General features: G+C 37.2%; 1 protein-coding gene across 1 annotated transcript; it reads left to right on the forward strand.

The window, feature by feature from the left end:
- The first annotated feature begins 6,542 nt into the window (after nt 1-6,542).
- LOC144445749 (monocarboxylate transporter 14-like) lies at nt 6,543-15,285 on the forward strand. The gene is made up of 6 exons (XM_078135392.1): nt 6,543-6,792; nt 9,551-9,592; nt 11,060-11,312; nt 11,629-11,772; nt 12,293-13,249; nt 14,294-15,285. Exons 3-6 carry the CDS (start codon nt 11,090-11,092, stop codon nt 14,461-14,463), a joined length of 1,494 nt encoding a protein of 497 aa, XP_077991518.1. The 5' UTR covers nt 6,543-6,792; nt 9,551-9,592; nt 11,060-11,089; the 3' UTR covers nt 14,464-15,285.
- Nucleotides 15,286-19,180: the final 3,895 nt, after the last annotated feature.

Here is a 19,180-nt window from a genome sequence, read left to right on the forward strand (position 1 = left end):
CGCTGTTTTCTTCGGAACTGTCATATTGTCATGCTCAGGCATTCGCACAAAAGATTCAACACTAATGTTGTGGTATACCGGTTTTGTGAGAACTAATATCGGCGATAACATACTAGTAGTTGTCAGTGTGTGTGTGATATAGCTATGAACCGGCACATATACATGAACCACCCTTCCCAAAAAAACATGCATGTTACCCTGTAAACAGCCATGCTTTGAGTCAAATTCCATTTTGTCCTCACATAGCTCAGCAAATATATCGGTACATGCCTCAATGATAACAAAGCGCTCATACTCGATATTGATTGATGGTCTAGCTATTGACAATTTCATTTCAGTTTCAGCTTGTGGCTTGGTTCAGGATTGCAAGTGGATAGTAGAAATTAAATGAGCACACACACACACACACACACACACACACACACACACACACACACACTGTCCTTCGTACAAACATGCTAACACAAAACAACTCATACAGGCAGATCAAAGCATGTAGGAATTACATCCCTGAAGATACACAATAACATTTTTGTTTAAGAATTTCTTTTTGTTTTCGTCATTATCATTGTGAATTTGCTGAGTGGCGTGGCTGCCAAACAAATATGAAACAATAATGCTATTCATAGTATGCATATATTGTTTCTAATTCATATCCAGTACATGGGAAAACGCTCTACATGATTCACCTTCAAAGGGTTTATCTGACCAGGAAAACTTCAATTCCTAGCTTCTCATTCAATCGAGTCATTTGCAAAAGTGTGAATTTTTAGTTTAGAATTATAGGATAAGAAATATGAAGTACACATACCTTCAGTGTTTGCTTGGTCAAAGATTCATATGTGTCCTTGCTGTCTAGATCTGTTGTAGTAAACCATATACGACAGTGGTGACATTCTATCTCTGGTAATGATTCTCACTCACGTGTCATCATACCCCTTGGTCAGCGAACAGCCAATCATGTTCATGTCCGGACATATGGGTTATAAATGGGGCAGTCATATGGGTGGAGTTAGGGTGGAATATAATATATGGAAAAAGTATGATTGATACTGGCTGTGATGGGTAGTAGAGCATTTTTTAATTGTCAAAAAACAGGGTTGGGGTCGAACTCTAGATATGATTCAAAACGTCATGATTTTCTGGTATATCTTTGTTGTCATGTTGTGTGTCCAGTTGAGAATGGCTGTCTTTGACTGGCAAGTTAAGCTACAAAAGTAAGTGACTGACTTTGAAAGCAAAGAAAGTGGAAGAACATTGGTGTTAGTTAAAAAAAACTATTGTTATTAAAGATAGACAAGTAAACACAATTGAGACCACAGGAAGGTGTTCAGCTGTTCTTCATTGTTCTTTGCAATTTGATGACCGGGCCAGCTAGCCTTGAGTAAGTCCAGAAGTTCGAGCAGTCAGTACGTCGATCGCCATTGATAAGGCGGAATGTTTTGAGCAGTGTAATAGGTTGTCATTGAGTAGCTAGCTGTTTATCAGTAAGTCTCGACAAACGTTTGTAGTCGTTTAGGTGTGAGCCATTCACTGGTAATGACTGTCATTTTCCCTACTTGGTCGCAACCTCACCTACAAATTAATTGTATAATATGGTATTAATTGTATTAACTGTCATACTCTACTGCTTTTCTACCACTAAGAATGTGCCCTGGTGTAAGCACAATCAATGTGCATTGTCAAAAGTGTTTCTCACGTGACCCCATCGCAGGTGGCAAGAAATGAACAGAAATCAATAAACCCATACCTTGATTGACATTACCCACTATACAAAGAAGAAGTTGAAATAATTGAATTTAAATGCCTTTTGCAGGCCGATAATGTAGGACAAAGAGGACGTGGTGTTGTTACTTTCTACTACGCAACAACCACAGACAACTAAAACAACAACACTGTGTACTACTTATGCCGGTAGGATTTAAATAGATGGCTGTATGAAAATTTCAGCTAATGACCAATTTGCACTTCAGTAAAATTGATATCGTTGAAACGCGATACAAAAAATACAAATAATACCTCTACCTATTGGTTTTGTTAAAAACAGAATGTCATCTTTGCATGGATGGAAGGTGGTATGTCGGCAACTTACAGCTAAAATAATGACAATATAAAACGAAGTGAGGGCAGTTAACAATCACCACATTGTAAGTGTCAAAGAGATGACACCTTCCTATAACCCCCCCCCCCACCTAGCTTGCTACGAAGTTCACAACCTTGTAGATAATCTTTGAAGTTTCGCAGTTGTACATCTAATAAGAGGATGAGGGACTAGTATGTGAGTAATGGTCAACAATAGCAACACAGATTCAAAACTGATAACTTTGAATATTCGAGGTAGCCTACCTCCATTTTTGAACAAACCATGGAGGTATGAACACGTCCTTCCTACCTCCATGAACAAACCGATGTGATGTCTTTAATGGGCAACCGTCCTTGAATCATCAACTATACACTCAAAGTCGCAGTTTTCAAACAGACTTTATTTGATTTTCGGATACCGGCTCAGCCAACAACCCTCGCTGTTTTCTTCGGAACTGTCATATTGTCATGCTCAGGCATTCGCACAAAAGATTCAACACTAATGTTGTGGTATACCGGTTTTGTGAGAACTAATATCGGCGATAACATACTAGTAGTTGTCAGTGTTTTCGCTAAAGCAAAATATGGAGATGTTTCAAAATCACTTGACTATCATTTCACTCTTATAATTAAATCTACAAATATCTCATTAATATTTTCTCCCAGCTTACTTCAAACTAGATGACATTTTCCATGAAAATACGTAGCTGGAGCAAAGAAGTGTTTTAGATATCGGAGTGTTCACGTTTGCGCGACCAAGACATAGACTGGCAAGCGGCGCCATGAACTGTGATCGAATCCCAGGGTCGAATCGGTAGTAGATCAGTGTTCATGATAATTCCTTTGCGTGTTCAATTACTAAGTCATCGATGTAGGGTTATAAATTCAGGGACTACATCATCAACAAAGTTACTTCTGACTATAAACCCTGTTGAAAAAGACCCTAGGAAAATGTCTAAGCAACAATGATGGGTGTTACTTTTCTGCAGTGTTTATCCAAATAGTAATCTTCGAATAACATGACCCTGGCTGAAAACTGCGACAGTGAATGCACCATAAATTCCCAAAACAGACTGACCAGAACAGACATATTGACACAAAGATTTTTAATTACCTTCAACTACAAATCAGCGTATCATTGACGATCATTTCAATCGTAAGTGTTTAGAACTGATTCAGAAGTAAAACGTAGAATTATAAATGACAATGGTATGCAAAGTTTTGTTGTTTAACAATCATCAGCGATTTGGCATGTTTGCACAAACCACAGATACTTGTTAGTGCATACACTTTTGATACTTCCATTCTATAAGGTAAAGACTAAATTAAAAAAGACATGATCCCAGTATTAACTTTTTTGTTGCGGCTATATTTCCTAAGTGAGGTGTACCAAAGAAAGTTTTCCCATGATGCTTTGCGCAAGTGCGACTTTTTGACATTGTGCGTTCGACGTTCCCAATCAGCAGATGAAATTTTATCGAGAAGTCTATTCATATTTGTTTATGACAGCAAGATATTTTCAATTTTCTGTTTTTAGTCATTTTTGGGGTCAAAAACTGTCATTTGTTTTGTAAATAAAAGAATTCAAAGTAAAAATGAACGACAGCCTCAAAACTAATCGACTGAATGGGCTGAAATTTGGTGTGCAGGTATGTTAGAGTATCTGGATGAAGAATTCTTCAAGAAAATTTGAAGATGACATTGATATGCAAATTACGTCTAAAACGTGCTGTGTGATTTCATATTATAGACTTGTTATTTTACAATACTCGTGATAAAGTAGAATTTATTGGTGAGGTAAAGTTGCTCATACACCTAAGAAAATTTGACTACACTTGAATACATAATGAGCAAATGAACACAATAATCATGGCTACATATCTTTATAATATTATGACTATACAAGATCTAATACAGGGGCGAATGGGATACTTATCAAATGCATAATGATGCCCTCTAACTCAGAAATAAATGTAGATGTGCTGTACCAGTTACGATCAGCTAGCTGTTTTGAACTATGGAGGTAGGAAGGAGGTATGAAGGATTAAAGTCCTACCTCCATTTCTGAACAAAATCTTTGCCCTTGAATTGGGATGGTATGCTTTTAATACAAAAGTTGCACAAAAATATGTTCTTGCTTTCTACAGTTTTAGAATTAACACCATGCATTCACCGTTGCCCACACTGAGGTTTTCCGGCATCTGTTACTATGGGTTTTGTTGGTAGGGCTTTGCCCTACTGTATGAACACTGGTTCAGACTCGGGCCACTGAAAGTCAATTGCACAAAAACGGAAAGACCCGAAGTATAGTTTTGCACAATGTTCGGCTTGAAGCAGGCTTGAAGGTAGTCTATCTGCTAGACTCGGATGTTCTTCCGATACAATACGACACACGACCGAACATCGCTATCGAGGATGGAACATTCAAGCCCTCACTGCGAACTTCGTTCGCTTATAGTATCGAAAGAAAGCCCGAACGTCTAGATGCAAGACTAGCTTGAAGGGTGACTATGCATGACAGGGGTTTAGGGCCCCAATCACACCTAATACAAAAAGCGTTTCTAGTCTGTTCCTATTATAGTGGTCTGAGGTTCAGATCAGAGTGCCGCATTCATTCATTCATTCATTCATTCATTCATTCATTCATTCATCCACTACATAAAATCATAGACCCTACACGAAAATTGACTGGCGTACCCAGTTAAATACGATACACAGTTGGGAAAAGTCAGTTTTAAACCATAATTACTACATGCAGTTCTGCAATCCAACGTAAGGACCTCTCACCAACTTTCAGATCATTTCGCAGTTGGAGTCGTCAACTTTGTAATATACAAACCTGTAGACCTATGTATACAATCGCATATACCAAAGCATACAGAACTATAGGCCAATGCATATAAACCTATAGACCAATGTATACAGACCTATGACCAAAGTATAACAAACCTATATACCTATGTATACAAACCTATAGACCAATATGCAAAAATATATAGACCAATGTATGTAAACCTGTATTTCAATTGCATAGATCATAGAACAAAATACTCAGACCTATAAACCAATGTATACAAATTTAAACACATAGACCAACATACATAAATCTGTAGACTAATGAATGCAAACGTATAGACCACTGTACATATTTCATTAACCAATATATACATACTATAGACCAGAGTATTATACAAACCTGCAGAATGGTATATATAAATTATACTGACCAATGTATGTAATGTAAGTTTTTCTTTAGGACAGTCAAAGATAAAACCTGATGGATGAGCTAGCTCGCAATGATTATTGGTATATTTTACCTAGATAGTCACTTGCGGGCTATGAGTCAATCATTGATTCATTACAAAATTCACAAAGCATCGCCAACAGGTAGAGTAACGATATTACAGTATGAATAGAGTTAGTAACGTCTTCATAATGTTGCTATAGTGACAGGTAACATTACTTTGTCATATTTCCCGTTCATCCCCAAACCATAGCATGTACATCGAATGTATCAGTGTAACAATGACCGTATCACAAGATACGAAATATTACATTTTGGTTTGAATATGAGTGTCTAGGCCCTATATAGAATGTAAGATACGTCGTGACGTTTCGCCCTCACCGGCCTCCTCTCTGTGTTAGGGGTTGGCCGATGGTTGAGGGCGCCCCGTCACGGCGTACCTTACAGACTAGGCCCTATAGTATTTTTAAAAAGGAAAATGGAATTCGACAACACTTCTTTGGCCCATGGGTTTTGAGGTCTGCGTGTAGCTTACAAGTATGATTACCGATATGATATATGTGAGCACAGGGCCGGGGACTCAGCCCCGGGGGTACCACTGGCCAGGTCTGGTAGGTGTGTGTGGCCAATGCTGTCAACCCCAGCTCCCATTTTAGACCAATTCTGACCCAAAAACCAATACCCCGTAACAAACAAGCATGTAGACAAATAAACAAACAAACAACAAACAGTTTTGAGTGTGGAATATACTTGAGACACGTTCTCCAGTGTGATTTTTATAAAATAGAGAGTACGGGTATTTTGGGTGTTTCTTCGGTCTGTTGTTGTTGTGATTTTCGTAAATTAATCACCTTTCTAAATCGTATTACTAAATGCATGATTGCACCAGGACAAAGTTCTGACCCCCCCCCCCCACACACACACACACACATTTGGTCAGGCTACGGCCCTGTCTGTTGGTTCGTTAATTTATTTGCATTTTTATTTCTTTTGTGTATTTATTTGTATTCACCATAATCACAAGTCCCTTATGGTCTCAGTTGACTGAACTACATTGAACATTTAGACAGTCACGATACAAGCTAGCGACCCACCCCCAGCGGATGGATCGCTTTAGTTTAGTTATATATTTTATTCGTCCCCAAAACGAAAATAAACTAGAAAATTAAAACGCATTTTAGGGGTTGTATTTCCCATAGCATTTCAGTTATTTCGTACACTAAAATATCAATTACATTTTGTTGACAGTGACTTGATTTATGTAGAACTATTTACTAGCGGAGGAATACAATATAGTGAGTATATCTCTTACAGTTCAAACCAGGTCAACTGAAATGCAATTTTTCATTGTAAAATCGACCTCGTTTCATTGTCACAGCGACCTAGTTTGACACCCCGATCTGATTTAGTACTTTGCTTTCTGAAAAGCACCGTCACTATTGCTGCTAGTGTTCGCTTTTTTGACGGTAAGTGATATAAAAATGTGTTGTTGTTTTTTGTGTGTTTTTTTCAGATGGTTGTCGATTTATACAGGAGTACAATTTGACAACATTTAGAAAACTGTTTATGCTGGTTTCAATAAAATTGACTTCTTGGTCGTTGAAATGTAACGTTACGTCGACTATTGTAGACTGCAGATGTTTTGAAATTTGTATTTGTCCTGTATGTCATGCCGATAGAGCTTATATCATTTAGAGTAGAGTAACGATATTACAGTATGAATAGAGTTGGTAACGTCTTCATAATGTTGCTATAGTGACAGATAACATTACTATATGTTTGTTTGGTTTGAATATGAGAGGGTAGGACCAGAGGAGGCTGGAAGGGGTGCAGAGCATAATGGGTAAAAACAACTGTGAAAGGTCATTACGCAGTGAGCCGCCATTGTGTACACTGACCTCGATGTGTGGTACGTTTACAATGATGGCTGGCTCAGTGCTCACCGGCCGTATTTTGGGGCATTTTCAACTCGCCGTAACTTTCACAACAATTCATGATTTTTGATACTTTAAAAGCGAAAATCTCGACTGATATTTCTCCCTCTGTGCTAGAAGAATCGATTTCGGAATTAATGATAGGAATACTGTGATTTTTCGGCGATTTCGTGAAGGAATACTTGACCCTGCTGAGGTCGGAAATTTCGGCCCGGTTTTTCGCCCAAAATTTACAAATTTTACAAAATAGATATATACGTGTGTACTTTTAAATGGCTATTGTTAGAAATAGACAAGGTCTGTTCAAGATTTTCGGTAGAAAGCGGGTGATCCGACCCATAGTCGAAGGTGACCTCCATTGACAAGTGATGTTGTAACAAATTGTAGGTGGTTAGATCTCTTCCTTTTAGGTAACCCTCCTTCAATGTTACTCTCTCTCTCGCTCTCCACTCTGTACACTGGATCGACTTGGACTTTTAGGGAATTAGCTCAAACTACACACAATGTTCATGGTTAACCTGGATCATTTAGAAGTGGCCACGGAGCAGATCGAAGCTCCTCGCCTCGGACCGTCTCTTCCATAAGACTGAATCCATAATTTTATTATTCCATTAAATTCTTATCAACGTAAAATATACAATACTCAAATGATTGGGTGATAAAGTAATCAGCACCATAAATGACTAAAACGGAAGTATTGCTGTCGCCTTAATTCAATGCAAATGATATTGACGAATATGAAAACTAGCCAAACAATGTGATCACTTCATTGTTCTTCCAACTGTCTGTAATTAGTCATTATTTGACACTGTTGATCTTATAATAACTTAATGTTGTCATGTTAGAAGAATACTATTCGCGATATGCAAACATTTGTTCTAAGTATTAATTCATGACAGCTGAGAGTTCACGGTGACCTCGCAAAACATCAAAACTTAGCGAATATTAAAAAAGTTGTATTCTGTCATCCGTAACAATGTGACGTAACAGGCGAGCTTCAGTAAAATCACCGTTCACACCCATTTTCACCATTGACCCTACACGAAAGGGTCTGTTTTCGCACACGTTGAGATATTTTCAAGATAAATGTAACTTGCCAAATTCGATATCACCCTTCAATCGTGTGTAATAGTGACACCAGAATAAAGGCAACTCGCGTAAGCCGGTCGTATTTTTGAGTGCAGTGTCCTGAGTACAGCGCCTCGACTTTACCCAGTCTACCTAACTAAAACGTTAGATGTCTACCTTCCAAAATACAAACATTTGCTCAAAACATAATAAATAAATAAATAAATAAATAAATAAATAAATAAATACAATAACAACAAGACTTCAAGACTGTCAAGATGACATAATCATAGTGTATATGTTTCATCCCAGTGAAGTTTGCCGTTCCAACCAAATGTAGTAATTATGTAAACTGCTGTTATTCGGTATTAGCAGTTTAGATCTCATTCCTATCTCTGACATTACGAGTTATATGCTAGTTACCAAAAGAAACCTCTCATTGGAATATAGAATAGAACCGGCAACGGTTTTGTGTTATCGTTTCAAAGGGTATAGTGAGTATGGTATTCCGTACAATATTCCCCTTAACAGAATGATGTAATGTATTTTCTATTATCAGAGTACTCGTTATACACGTGTGTTCAACGTAGGGTATGTCAATTAAATTAAAGCACTTAGGTCTATTAAACCTTACACCACTATGATGGTCTGTATGTTTACCTATTAGTCGATTTATTTGTGTTTTTTTCATCAATAATGAATTGTTCGTCGATGTTCAACTTCATGTACGCTCACAGCCCGGTTGTCATGTATGAATGGTTTTAAAGACTTTTCCAACACGTTATGTGGAGTTCGATCTCTCACTAGGATTATTTACTCGATTTGATGTCATGAACCCTTTTCTCGACTTTCCTTCCTTCAGACTATAAAGGTTCTAACCTATATCACCGAAAGACCAAATTAAGACCTACTACAAGCCTAATGGTTCATTCGCTTCGATCATGTGAACTCTTTTCTCGACATTTCTTTTCTTTTCATATTAACTAAGAACTGATTAATAGCTAATACAACTTTAATGGTGTCCAATTGGAGGCTTATTTACGCCGATGTGCACACACACTTTAGTCTATTCTTCGCTATTGGATGACACCACAGGGATGTGTCAATTGTTTGGGACTGAACTGAATGTAAGAAGCATTGATGCATTAGATGTCTCGTTTGTTCGTTTTCTGGCTTACCTAGAAATAATTTCACCAAAATCGTCTATCATTCATTTCGACAGGTGGCAAGGACATGTGAAATTTGTAGCAAGAAAGCAATAGAGGTATGTAATCAATATTATTATTATTATTATTATTTAAATAATCTTAATTATTTTGTAACTACTGCAAAATAGTCGATTGAAAAATTAGGAGAACACCTTCGAAATGGTTCATGGTCACATGTCAGAGATATAGTGTGTACTTTTACTGTAGCTGCTTACACTTTGAACATTTTCGCGCACCAGATCTGAGCTGTTATTTCTTCCTCGACGCTGCGAAATAACCTCTTGGCAGTGCGTTTTGGACAGTGCCGTAAAAGAGGGTATGGTTTACGACGATGGCTTTGAACTAAGGATCGCAAACCATGTTAATTGAAAAGACAGAATGCTTTCATGTTTCTTTGGCTGCCGTGATATTCTTCGTGGTTTATGTTTATAATGACAATACGTGACAGATAACGCAAAATAAATATTGTGTAGCCCCAATCACCATTGTCTAATTACAAGTCCGTATATTAATCAATACATTATAATCAATGTGTTATTATTTTCAACACACACACACACACACACACACACACACACACACACACACACACACACACACACACACTAGCAGAGAGTGTGGTAGGAACATTCATGAATAAAAACTATATGAAAATTGCCATGCTTACAACTGAAGTGCATAAACAAGTGTACAATCCACTTTCATCTTGCTGCATAGAGCTGAGGTATATGTTTCGAGAATATCACGATGTGTTTTGTGCCGGGGTGCATGTTAAACACATCCGAAAAGTGCTCCCTAACTACACCCGAATTGACAAATTAATTAAAAGTACTACCGTGTGCACTGTTAAGACCTAAGTGTTCAGTTGGTAGGTTTCGGGTGCAACATCGAAATTGATAGTCAAGATAAGCCCTTGGTAAAAGTTATCTTTTAGTATAGAAAATTGTTCTTATGTATCTACAATACTACCATGTAATGTTCTTTGTTAGACAGCTTAAAACATGTGGTGTTAGTCTTGGTGTTATTATCAAGTAGTAGTCGAAAATGCTGATGTGTAGTATTGTATCATTCTTTCACCTTATATTGTTCTATATATATATATATATATATATATATATATATATATATATATATATATATATATATATATATGTATAGTTTTGTCTTATTGGTTGTTTTGAAAACACCAAGGGACAACCATTTCAATCGTTTTGGTTCATAAAGTAATCTAATCTAATTTAATCTAATCTAATCTGAGACTAATCCTATCTAATCTAATCATATCCAAGCTAGTCTAATCTAATTTAATATAATATTCAGTTTTTATCTAATCTATTTAAATAAAACGTGAAAATAATTAAGATAAGGAGGTTAATAAAGGGTGGAAACCCAAGAGTGACCCGTCATACTATGGAACATTGTAAGTAATGCATAAAGTGTAACCTACATACAAATTTCAATTTATTTTACATTTTCCTGTGAAAACAAATCTGACCATTTCGTCTCTATACAATATATTACAGATTTATTTAGTACTTCGACAGAAAAACAAGATGGGGAAAAATATAACGAGGTGTGACGTTGCTTCCAAAAAGAAAGATCTAAATATCCGTGGTTGGTTTGTGGTTTTAGGATGCAATATAATTTTGTTGTTTGTCCTTGGTCTAAATCAAGCATTAGGACCTTTCTTCGTTGTACTTCTTCAACATTTTGATAAGGGTGCTGGGAATACGTCATTGGTAATCACTATATCGGTGTTCTTTGCCTATTGTACAGGTAACATGTACCACGATAATAAAGTTGTATGTATGTATGTATGTATGTATGTATGTATGTATGTATGTATGTATGTATGTATGTATGAATCGATAAATGGATGGATATGTATGTATGTATGTATGTATGTATGTATGTATGTATGTAATATGTATGTATGTATGTATGTATGTATGTATGTATGTATGTATGTAATATGTATGTATGTATGTATGTATGTATGTATGTATGTATGTATGTATGTATGTATGTATGTATTTATGTATGTATGTATGTGTCTTTTCTTGTTCTCATTTCACTATTCTATCTAATCCAGGACCTTTAGCAAGTGTGATCGCCAAGAGGTTTGGATGTCGTATAACTATCATTGTTGGTGGTATTATCTCCAGTATTGGACACTTGCTCAGTTCGTTTGCTACATCAGTTGCTGTTCTGTGTTTTACACATGGCTTTCTTGTAGGTAAGATTTGGTATGATTTATCAATTACAAATTTGTACAAGTCTGTCTGTAGTACATTACAGGAGATCTCGTTTTAACTTGCAAATGCTATTAAACGATGCATAAGTTCAGTATCACAAGGTTTCATGCTGAGGCAGATGCAAGAAAATAACACATGTACATCCCTTACGAAGTGTCCGCTCTATATGTTGTTAATGATAACGAACACTGTTCAAGTGTTAGGAGATCGATATGCTAGTGATTACATGGATTAATTAAAACCTTCATTAGAATCCGATCTCCTCCAAAAACTAACAAACTGGCCCGAGTCGACGCCAGGCAGTATCTCTTTAAAAGTTTATCTAAATCCGTCAATAGTTTTTTGAGATAGCATACTAACAAATGGTCCAACTCACCATAGCATTGACAGACAGACAGACAGACAGATACACAGACAAACTGACACAGAAAGAAAGAAAGGTACACTGTAAGCAATCTGTGTCGAACATCGGCTAATAACTGTAAGTTTCTATATCTACAGGTTTCGGGTATGGATTAGCATACAGTCCCAGCGTAGGAATGGTATGTTTCTATTTCAAGAAAAGATATGCCTTGGCAAATGGATTGGCCTATACCGGACCAGGTCTCGGTATCTTTGTATTTCCTCCACTGCTGCATACTCTCATTGAAGAATATGGCTGGAGAGGATCGTTCCTTGTTTTCTCGGCTATCAATGCCAATATCTGTGTCTGTGCAACCTTACTCAGAAAACCAAGCAACGATGTAGACTCTGCAAAGACTTCTCCATTGTCAGATCGTCTATCAGATGAGACCGAAAGAAAGCCATCATGCGAGAGCGATGAAATAGATAGTACTATGCATCTTGATATCATTACAAGCCAAACTCATGACACCGACCTTGCCGATTCAATCAATATTGACTCTAATGAAAGCATAAAACAGTGTCCGGGTCCACTCGGAATAGAGGAGGGTAAAAAGAATGGGATCATAAAGAGGGCATTTATGATTTTCGACCTCCATCTTTTCCGGGAAAGTCCTCTGTTTCCTTTGATGTTCATTTCCTGTTTCTTTCTCGGGTTTGGTCACTACATCGCAGTGATTTTTCTTTTGCCCAAAGCAGAATCCATGGAATTCGCTAGCTCTAGAGACAATGCCTTCCTTATTTCAATCATGGGAATTTTCAGCATCATCGGAAGAGGAGTCCACGGATTCCTCCTGGAATGTAAATATATCACAGGACCTTCTCTTTACGCAGTTACTCTCGTCACGGCAGGTGTTACATCACTCTTGAGTCCACTAGCACATACGTATGCTGGTATAGCAGTTATCAGCGCTGTGATTGGTCTTACAAGTGGAATGTACCTACCCCTCATGGTTGTTAATTTAACGGAGTTTTTAGGACGGGAAAGATTAGTCAGTACATTGGCTCTTTCCACGTTTGCTCAAGGAGTAGGACTGATCGGTACTCCAATTGCAGGTAAATATTATAAACAAACCGATTGTCAATTTGTTGTTCAATCTCCGGTACCAGATTTCTCTGACTCCCACCCGACCCAAAGACTTTCGAAGAATGCCACAGTGATTGGAAGAAGATTTGATGCTCGGCCACAACATTACCATTATAACATACATAAAAAATCACACTGTGGCAAGTCTTGCTAAGTGTAATTTTAATAGTCAAAATTTTATGCAATAGTGATTTTCCAAAAATATATATGTATACCTTGAATTCCTAGGAATCATTTTCAACTAATCGAAACTGTCCGAATCAAATGCACATGGCAGTCGCCATCGTAACTTTGGACCTCTTATACACACCATGCCACCCCAGCACCCCACACCCCAACTCTCTAGAGAAGTCAGAGGAGTCTAGGTAACTGAACTATATGTTTGCCCCTTCATTGGCTGTGCACTATTTTACCCCAAGGGGGCTTTTTTGTGGAGCTGAAACCATTCTAAAAGAGCATGAAAGTGTTCCTATTGTCATTGTCGAGAATGATGTATAATGACAGTATAGTGGTAATAACCAATGTATATGTAACATGCTTAGTAGGGAAACTCTTGGTTGAAAATCAGCAAACTATTTTGGCCAGTATCTAAGGAACGGTAACTTTATCTAATTATAGCATCAATAACATCAGACAAGAACTTGACATTAGACTAGAACTGAAAAGAGGAAACAAAACAGTTTAACTTAGACATCATAATCTTAAATGCCTGAATGAAGGCGTAATGCATATAGGGGAGGAGTGCAGCAACCTAACTTCAAGGACACATGGCAGGTGCAGTCCTAAACTTTAAACAATCCTGTACTGGCTGTTTAAAATGTAGCAAAGTTGGCAAGATCGTTATGTACCAGATGACACAATGTCGCAATTTGTTGTCGCGACAGGCGACGCTTTGCTTCACATTACCTGGCTTCTCTTATAGTAACTTTTCTTTTATTAACAAAACAAGGACACTTGGTTGCATATAATTATTACATCTTGAACACTAAACATGTTTTGGTATTCATTTCTAGGTTGGATCTACGACACCACACAAAACTACGACCATGTCTACTACTTGGCTGGTGGTTCTCTCGCCATTGGTGGTTTTGTGATTGTACTTGTGCCATATTTGAAGAAGGTTGAAGTCAGACGTCAGAAAGCTGTGGACAGTAAACCTGAAAAGGCTGCATATTATAAATAATTCGGCCTATGAGGGAACAAATCATAACAACATCCATCGTCACCGTTTATCCAATGTAGCCTTAACTCGTCATTTGTCACGGTCTTCAACCATGAATTAAAGCTATCAGGTTGATAAAGTTTTGTATCCCCTGGTTCAGTCATTGATGGTTTACGTAATGTCGATCGTCGGCCTACACATGACATGGCCCCACGGGCAGGGAACATTGGACAAGGACGACCGTAGCACTAAGTTTTCTTAATTTTTAAGAATGGGGCCTGGGGTTTCAAGCACTGGTCACACACCCCTGCCAAAGCTGGCCACTAGTACCGCTCCCAGGGTCCACTTATGACATAGGGGTGGCTGCTAGATGACACGTGAGGATCATTACCCAGATAGAATGTCACCACTGTCGTATGGCTTACTACAACAGAACTGACGAAAACTCGATTACTTCAGTTAGTGGACAGATCAGGTCATATTTTAAGGTGGTCTCTAATTGGCCAATGAGCGCCATTCCGCCAATACAACAACCCATCGAACATCCAATAGAAATAGCTGTTATTTTGAATTGAATTGAATTGAATTGAAATTTATTCCCCACAAGAAATAAACATACAGAAAAGAAATAAATGATAACATCCAAAAGGAAAACGATTTCAAGTTGTGGGTGAGAGACTAGAAAATAGTTTTCGGAAAACTAATCGAGTCTTGCCACTCAATTTCAAAAGCATCGAATTGCATATCATAAAAAATGTTGTGACTGTAGTTGCTCAAATTAACACTACGTAGTCAGAAAACAACCACAGTGAGCGTTGCGCTAGATGACCCCGAAAGCTATCATTGGTGGTGTGCTTTGTTGACATGTCAGCACGCGCAGCTTCAATAAAGTGTGTGACGGAATGCTTTCATGTGTTTTCGATCCCTAAAAAGATACTTCCTTGACTTTCTTTTGAAATTTCACAGATATTACTAAAAATATATTTGTTCTTCTAGAAACTGTGCTAAATCAAAGCTAGCCCGTTTTTAACAATAATAGCTGAAAGTTGCAAGAAATGGCATGTGTGTGTGTGTGTGTGTTTATGTAAATACAGATCTGGAGAAGGTTTGAATATGTTAATGTACATCCTAGTAAATCATAAATAACCTCTTCTTACTGTTTATAATATGAAGAAACCAGATATCATCAGGTGATCAGTATTGTGTTGGGTGTACGATTACCCACAGGTGATTCAGTACTGTGTTGGGTGTACGATTACCCACAGGTGATCGTACTGTGTTGGGTGGATGATAACCCACAGATGATCATCAGTACTGTGTTGGGTGTACGATTACCCACAGGTGATTCAGTACTGTCTTGGGTGTACGATTACCCACAGGTGATCAGTACTGTGTTGGGTGTACGATTACCCACAGGTGATCAGTACTGTGTTGGATGGATGATAACCCACAGATGATCATCAGTACTGTGTTGGGTGTGTACGATTACCCACAGGTGATTCAGTACTTTGTTGGGTGTACAACTAATCTTATAGACCTCTTGTACATACCTAGGCTATAGACCAACCTGTTTAAAACTAGATCGACCCAACTAATCTTATAGACCTCTTATACATACCTAGGCTATAGACCAACCCGTACAAACCAATAGACCAACCCATACAAACATATAGACCAACCTGTTTAAAACTAGAATTACCCAACTAATCTTATAGACCTCTTATACATACCTAGGCTATAGACCAAACCGTACAAACCTATAGATCAATGTTTGCAAATGTGTCACCTAATCTATGTAATCCTGTATCAATATACTCTGCAAATCGCTAGACCAATGTATACAAACTATAGACGGGATGTATACAAGTGCATGTACGAAAACATACAAATCTATAGACCAACGTATACAAATACATGTATGTACATGTAGACCAATGTCTAAAAACCTATAGACCAATATACATATAGACTAGTGTATGCAAACCTGAATTTCAATTGCATAGATGATAGACCAATGTATACAAAAACAGACCAAATCATACAAATCCATAGACCACTGTATACAAACTACAGACCAAAGTAAACAAACCCATCGACCTATGTACTTTTTTTGTATGCAAACCCACAGAGCAATTATACAAACCTGTAGACCAATATATACAATCGCATATACCAAAGCATACAGAACTATAAGCCAATGTATATAAACCTATAGAACAATGTATACAGACCTATGACCAAAGTATAACAAACATGTAGACCTATGTATACAAACCTATAGACCAATATGCATAAATATGTAGACCAATGTATGTAAACCTGTATTTTAATTGCATAGATCTTAGAACAAAATATTCAGACCTATAAACCAATGTATACAAATTTAAACACATAGACCAACATACATAAATCTGTAGACTAATGAATGCAAACTATAGACAAATGTATATTAATCTATTGACAATGAATGCAAACATATAGACCCCTGTACATATTTCATTAACCAATCTATACATACTATAGACCAGAGTATTATACAAACCTACAGAATGGTATATATAAATTATACTGACCAATGTATGTAATGTAAGTTTTTCTTTAGGAAAGTCAAAGATAAAACCTGATGGATGAGCTAGCTCGCAAAGATTATTTGTATGTTTTACCTAGATAGTCACTTGCGGGCTGTGAGTCAATCATTGCTTCATTACAAAATTCACAAAGCATCGCCAACAGGTAGAGTAACGATATTACAGTATGAATAGAGTTAGTAACGTCTTCATAATGTTGCTACAGTGACATGTAACATTACTATATGTTTGTTTGGTTTGAATATGAGAGGGTAGGCCCTATCGTATTTTACAAAAGGAAACTGGGATTCGACAACACTTCTTTGGCCCATGGGTTCTGAGGTCTGCGTGCAGCTTACAAGTATATATGATTACCGATATGATATGTGTGAGCACAGGGCCGGGGGATCAGCCAGGGGGGGGGGGGTACCAATGGCTAGGTCTGGTAGGGGTGAGTGGCCAATGCTGTCAACCCCAGCCCCCATTTTAGACCAATTCTGCCCCAAAACCAATACCCCGTAACAAACAAGCATGTAGACAAATAAACAAACAAACAACAAACAATTTTGAGTGTGGAATATAGTTGAGACATGTTCTCCAGTGTGATTTTTATAAAATAGAGAGTACGGGTATTTTGGGTGTTTCTTCGGTTTGTTGTTGTTGTGATTGTAAATTAACCACCTTTCTAAATCGTATTACTAAATGCATGATTGCATCAAGGCAAAGTTATGACACCCCCCCAATTTGGTCAGGCTACGACCCTGTATGTTGGTTCATTAATTTATTTGCATTTGTATTTCTTTTGTGTATTTATTGGTATTCACCATAACCACAAGTCCCTTATGGTCTCAGTTGACTGAACTACAGTCACGATACAAGCTAGCGACCCATCCCCAGCGGATGGATCGCTTTAGTTTAGTTATATATTTTATTCGTCCCCAAAACGAAAATAAACTAGGAAATTAAGACATTTTAGAGGTTGTATTTTCCATAGCATTTCAGTTATTTCTTACACTAAAATATCAATTACATTTTGTTGACAGTGACTTGATCTATGTAGAACTATTTACTAGCGGAGGAATACAATATAGTGAGTAAATCTCTTACAGTTCAAACCAGGTCAACCGAAATGCAATTTTTCATTGTAAAAGCGACCTAGTTTGACACCCCGATTTAATTTAGTACTTTGCTTTCTGAAAAGCACCGCCACTACTGCTGTTAGTGTTTGCTTTTTTGACGGGAAGTGATATAAAAATGTTGTCGATTACAGGTGTACAATGTGACAACATTTAGAAAACTGTTTATGTCGGTTTAAATAAAATTGACTTCTTGTTCGTTGAAATGTAACGTTACGTCGACTATTGCAGTCTGCAGCTGTTTTGAAATTTATAGGCGCTGTCCTGTATGTCATGCCGATAGAGCGTATATCATTTAGAGTAGAGTAACAATATTACAGTATGAATAGAGTTGGTAACGTCTTCATAATGTTGCTATAGTGACAGGTAACATTACTTTGTCATATTTCCCGTTCATCCCCAAACCATAGCATGTACATCGAATGTATCAGTTAGTCAAACTCTCGCAACTGAGGGCTCCAGTACGAGACACCAATCGACACTCGTAGTAGAATCCTCAGTGGTGAGAGTCTTGGTAACCGAAACTAATTATAAGTTTATAAAACATTTATCAATCGATGTGCATGGTATTACGCCTTTATGTGAAACACAATAAATCAACCACAACGAATTGCACAAAAACAAAATAAGATTTAATTAAGAATTGACATGAACTGGCGGTTGTCAAGATCAATGTAGTATGCCAAATTAACATAGATTTTTCGCAACATGTTAGTCCTTATGATTGACTGAAATTTGAATATACTGTACATGTACATGTTGTATATCATTTATTTAATGACATATCCATATTTTACCGACACGAAACCTTCACCCACTACCTAAACAAATATTTCAAGATATGATGTCGGGGATTGTTTGCATTGGGAACTATTTTATCTCATTTGCATAATCAATACTGATATATATCATACGTTTATTATATTATATATACGATAATCACACACACACACACACACACATATATATATATATATATATATATATATATATATATATAACTTGGTGAGTATCAATCTGCTAAGACAGTGCTCT

Source organism: Glandiceps talaboti, chromosome 14 (genome assembly GCF_964340395.1).
Source record: "Glandiceps talaboti chromosome 14, keGlaTala1.1, whole genome shotgun sequence".
In the NCBI taxonomy this organism is placed as follows: domain Eukaryota; kingdom Metazoa; phylum Hemichordata; class Enteropneusta; family Spengelidae; genus Glandiceps; species Glandiceps talaboti.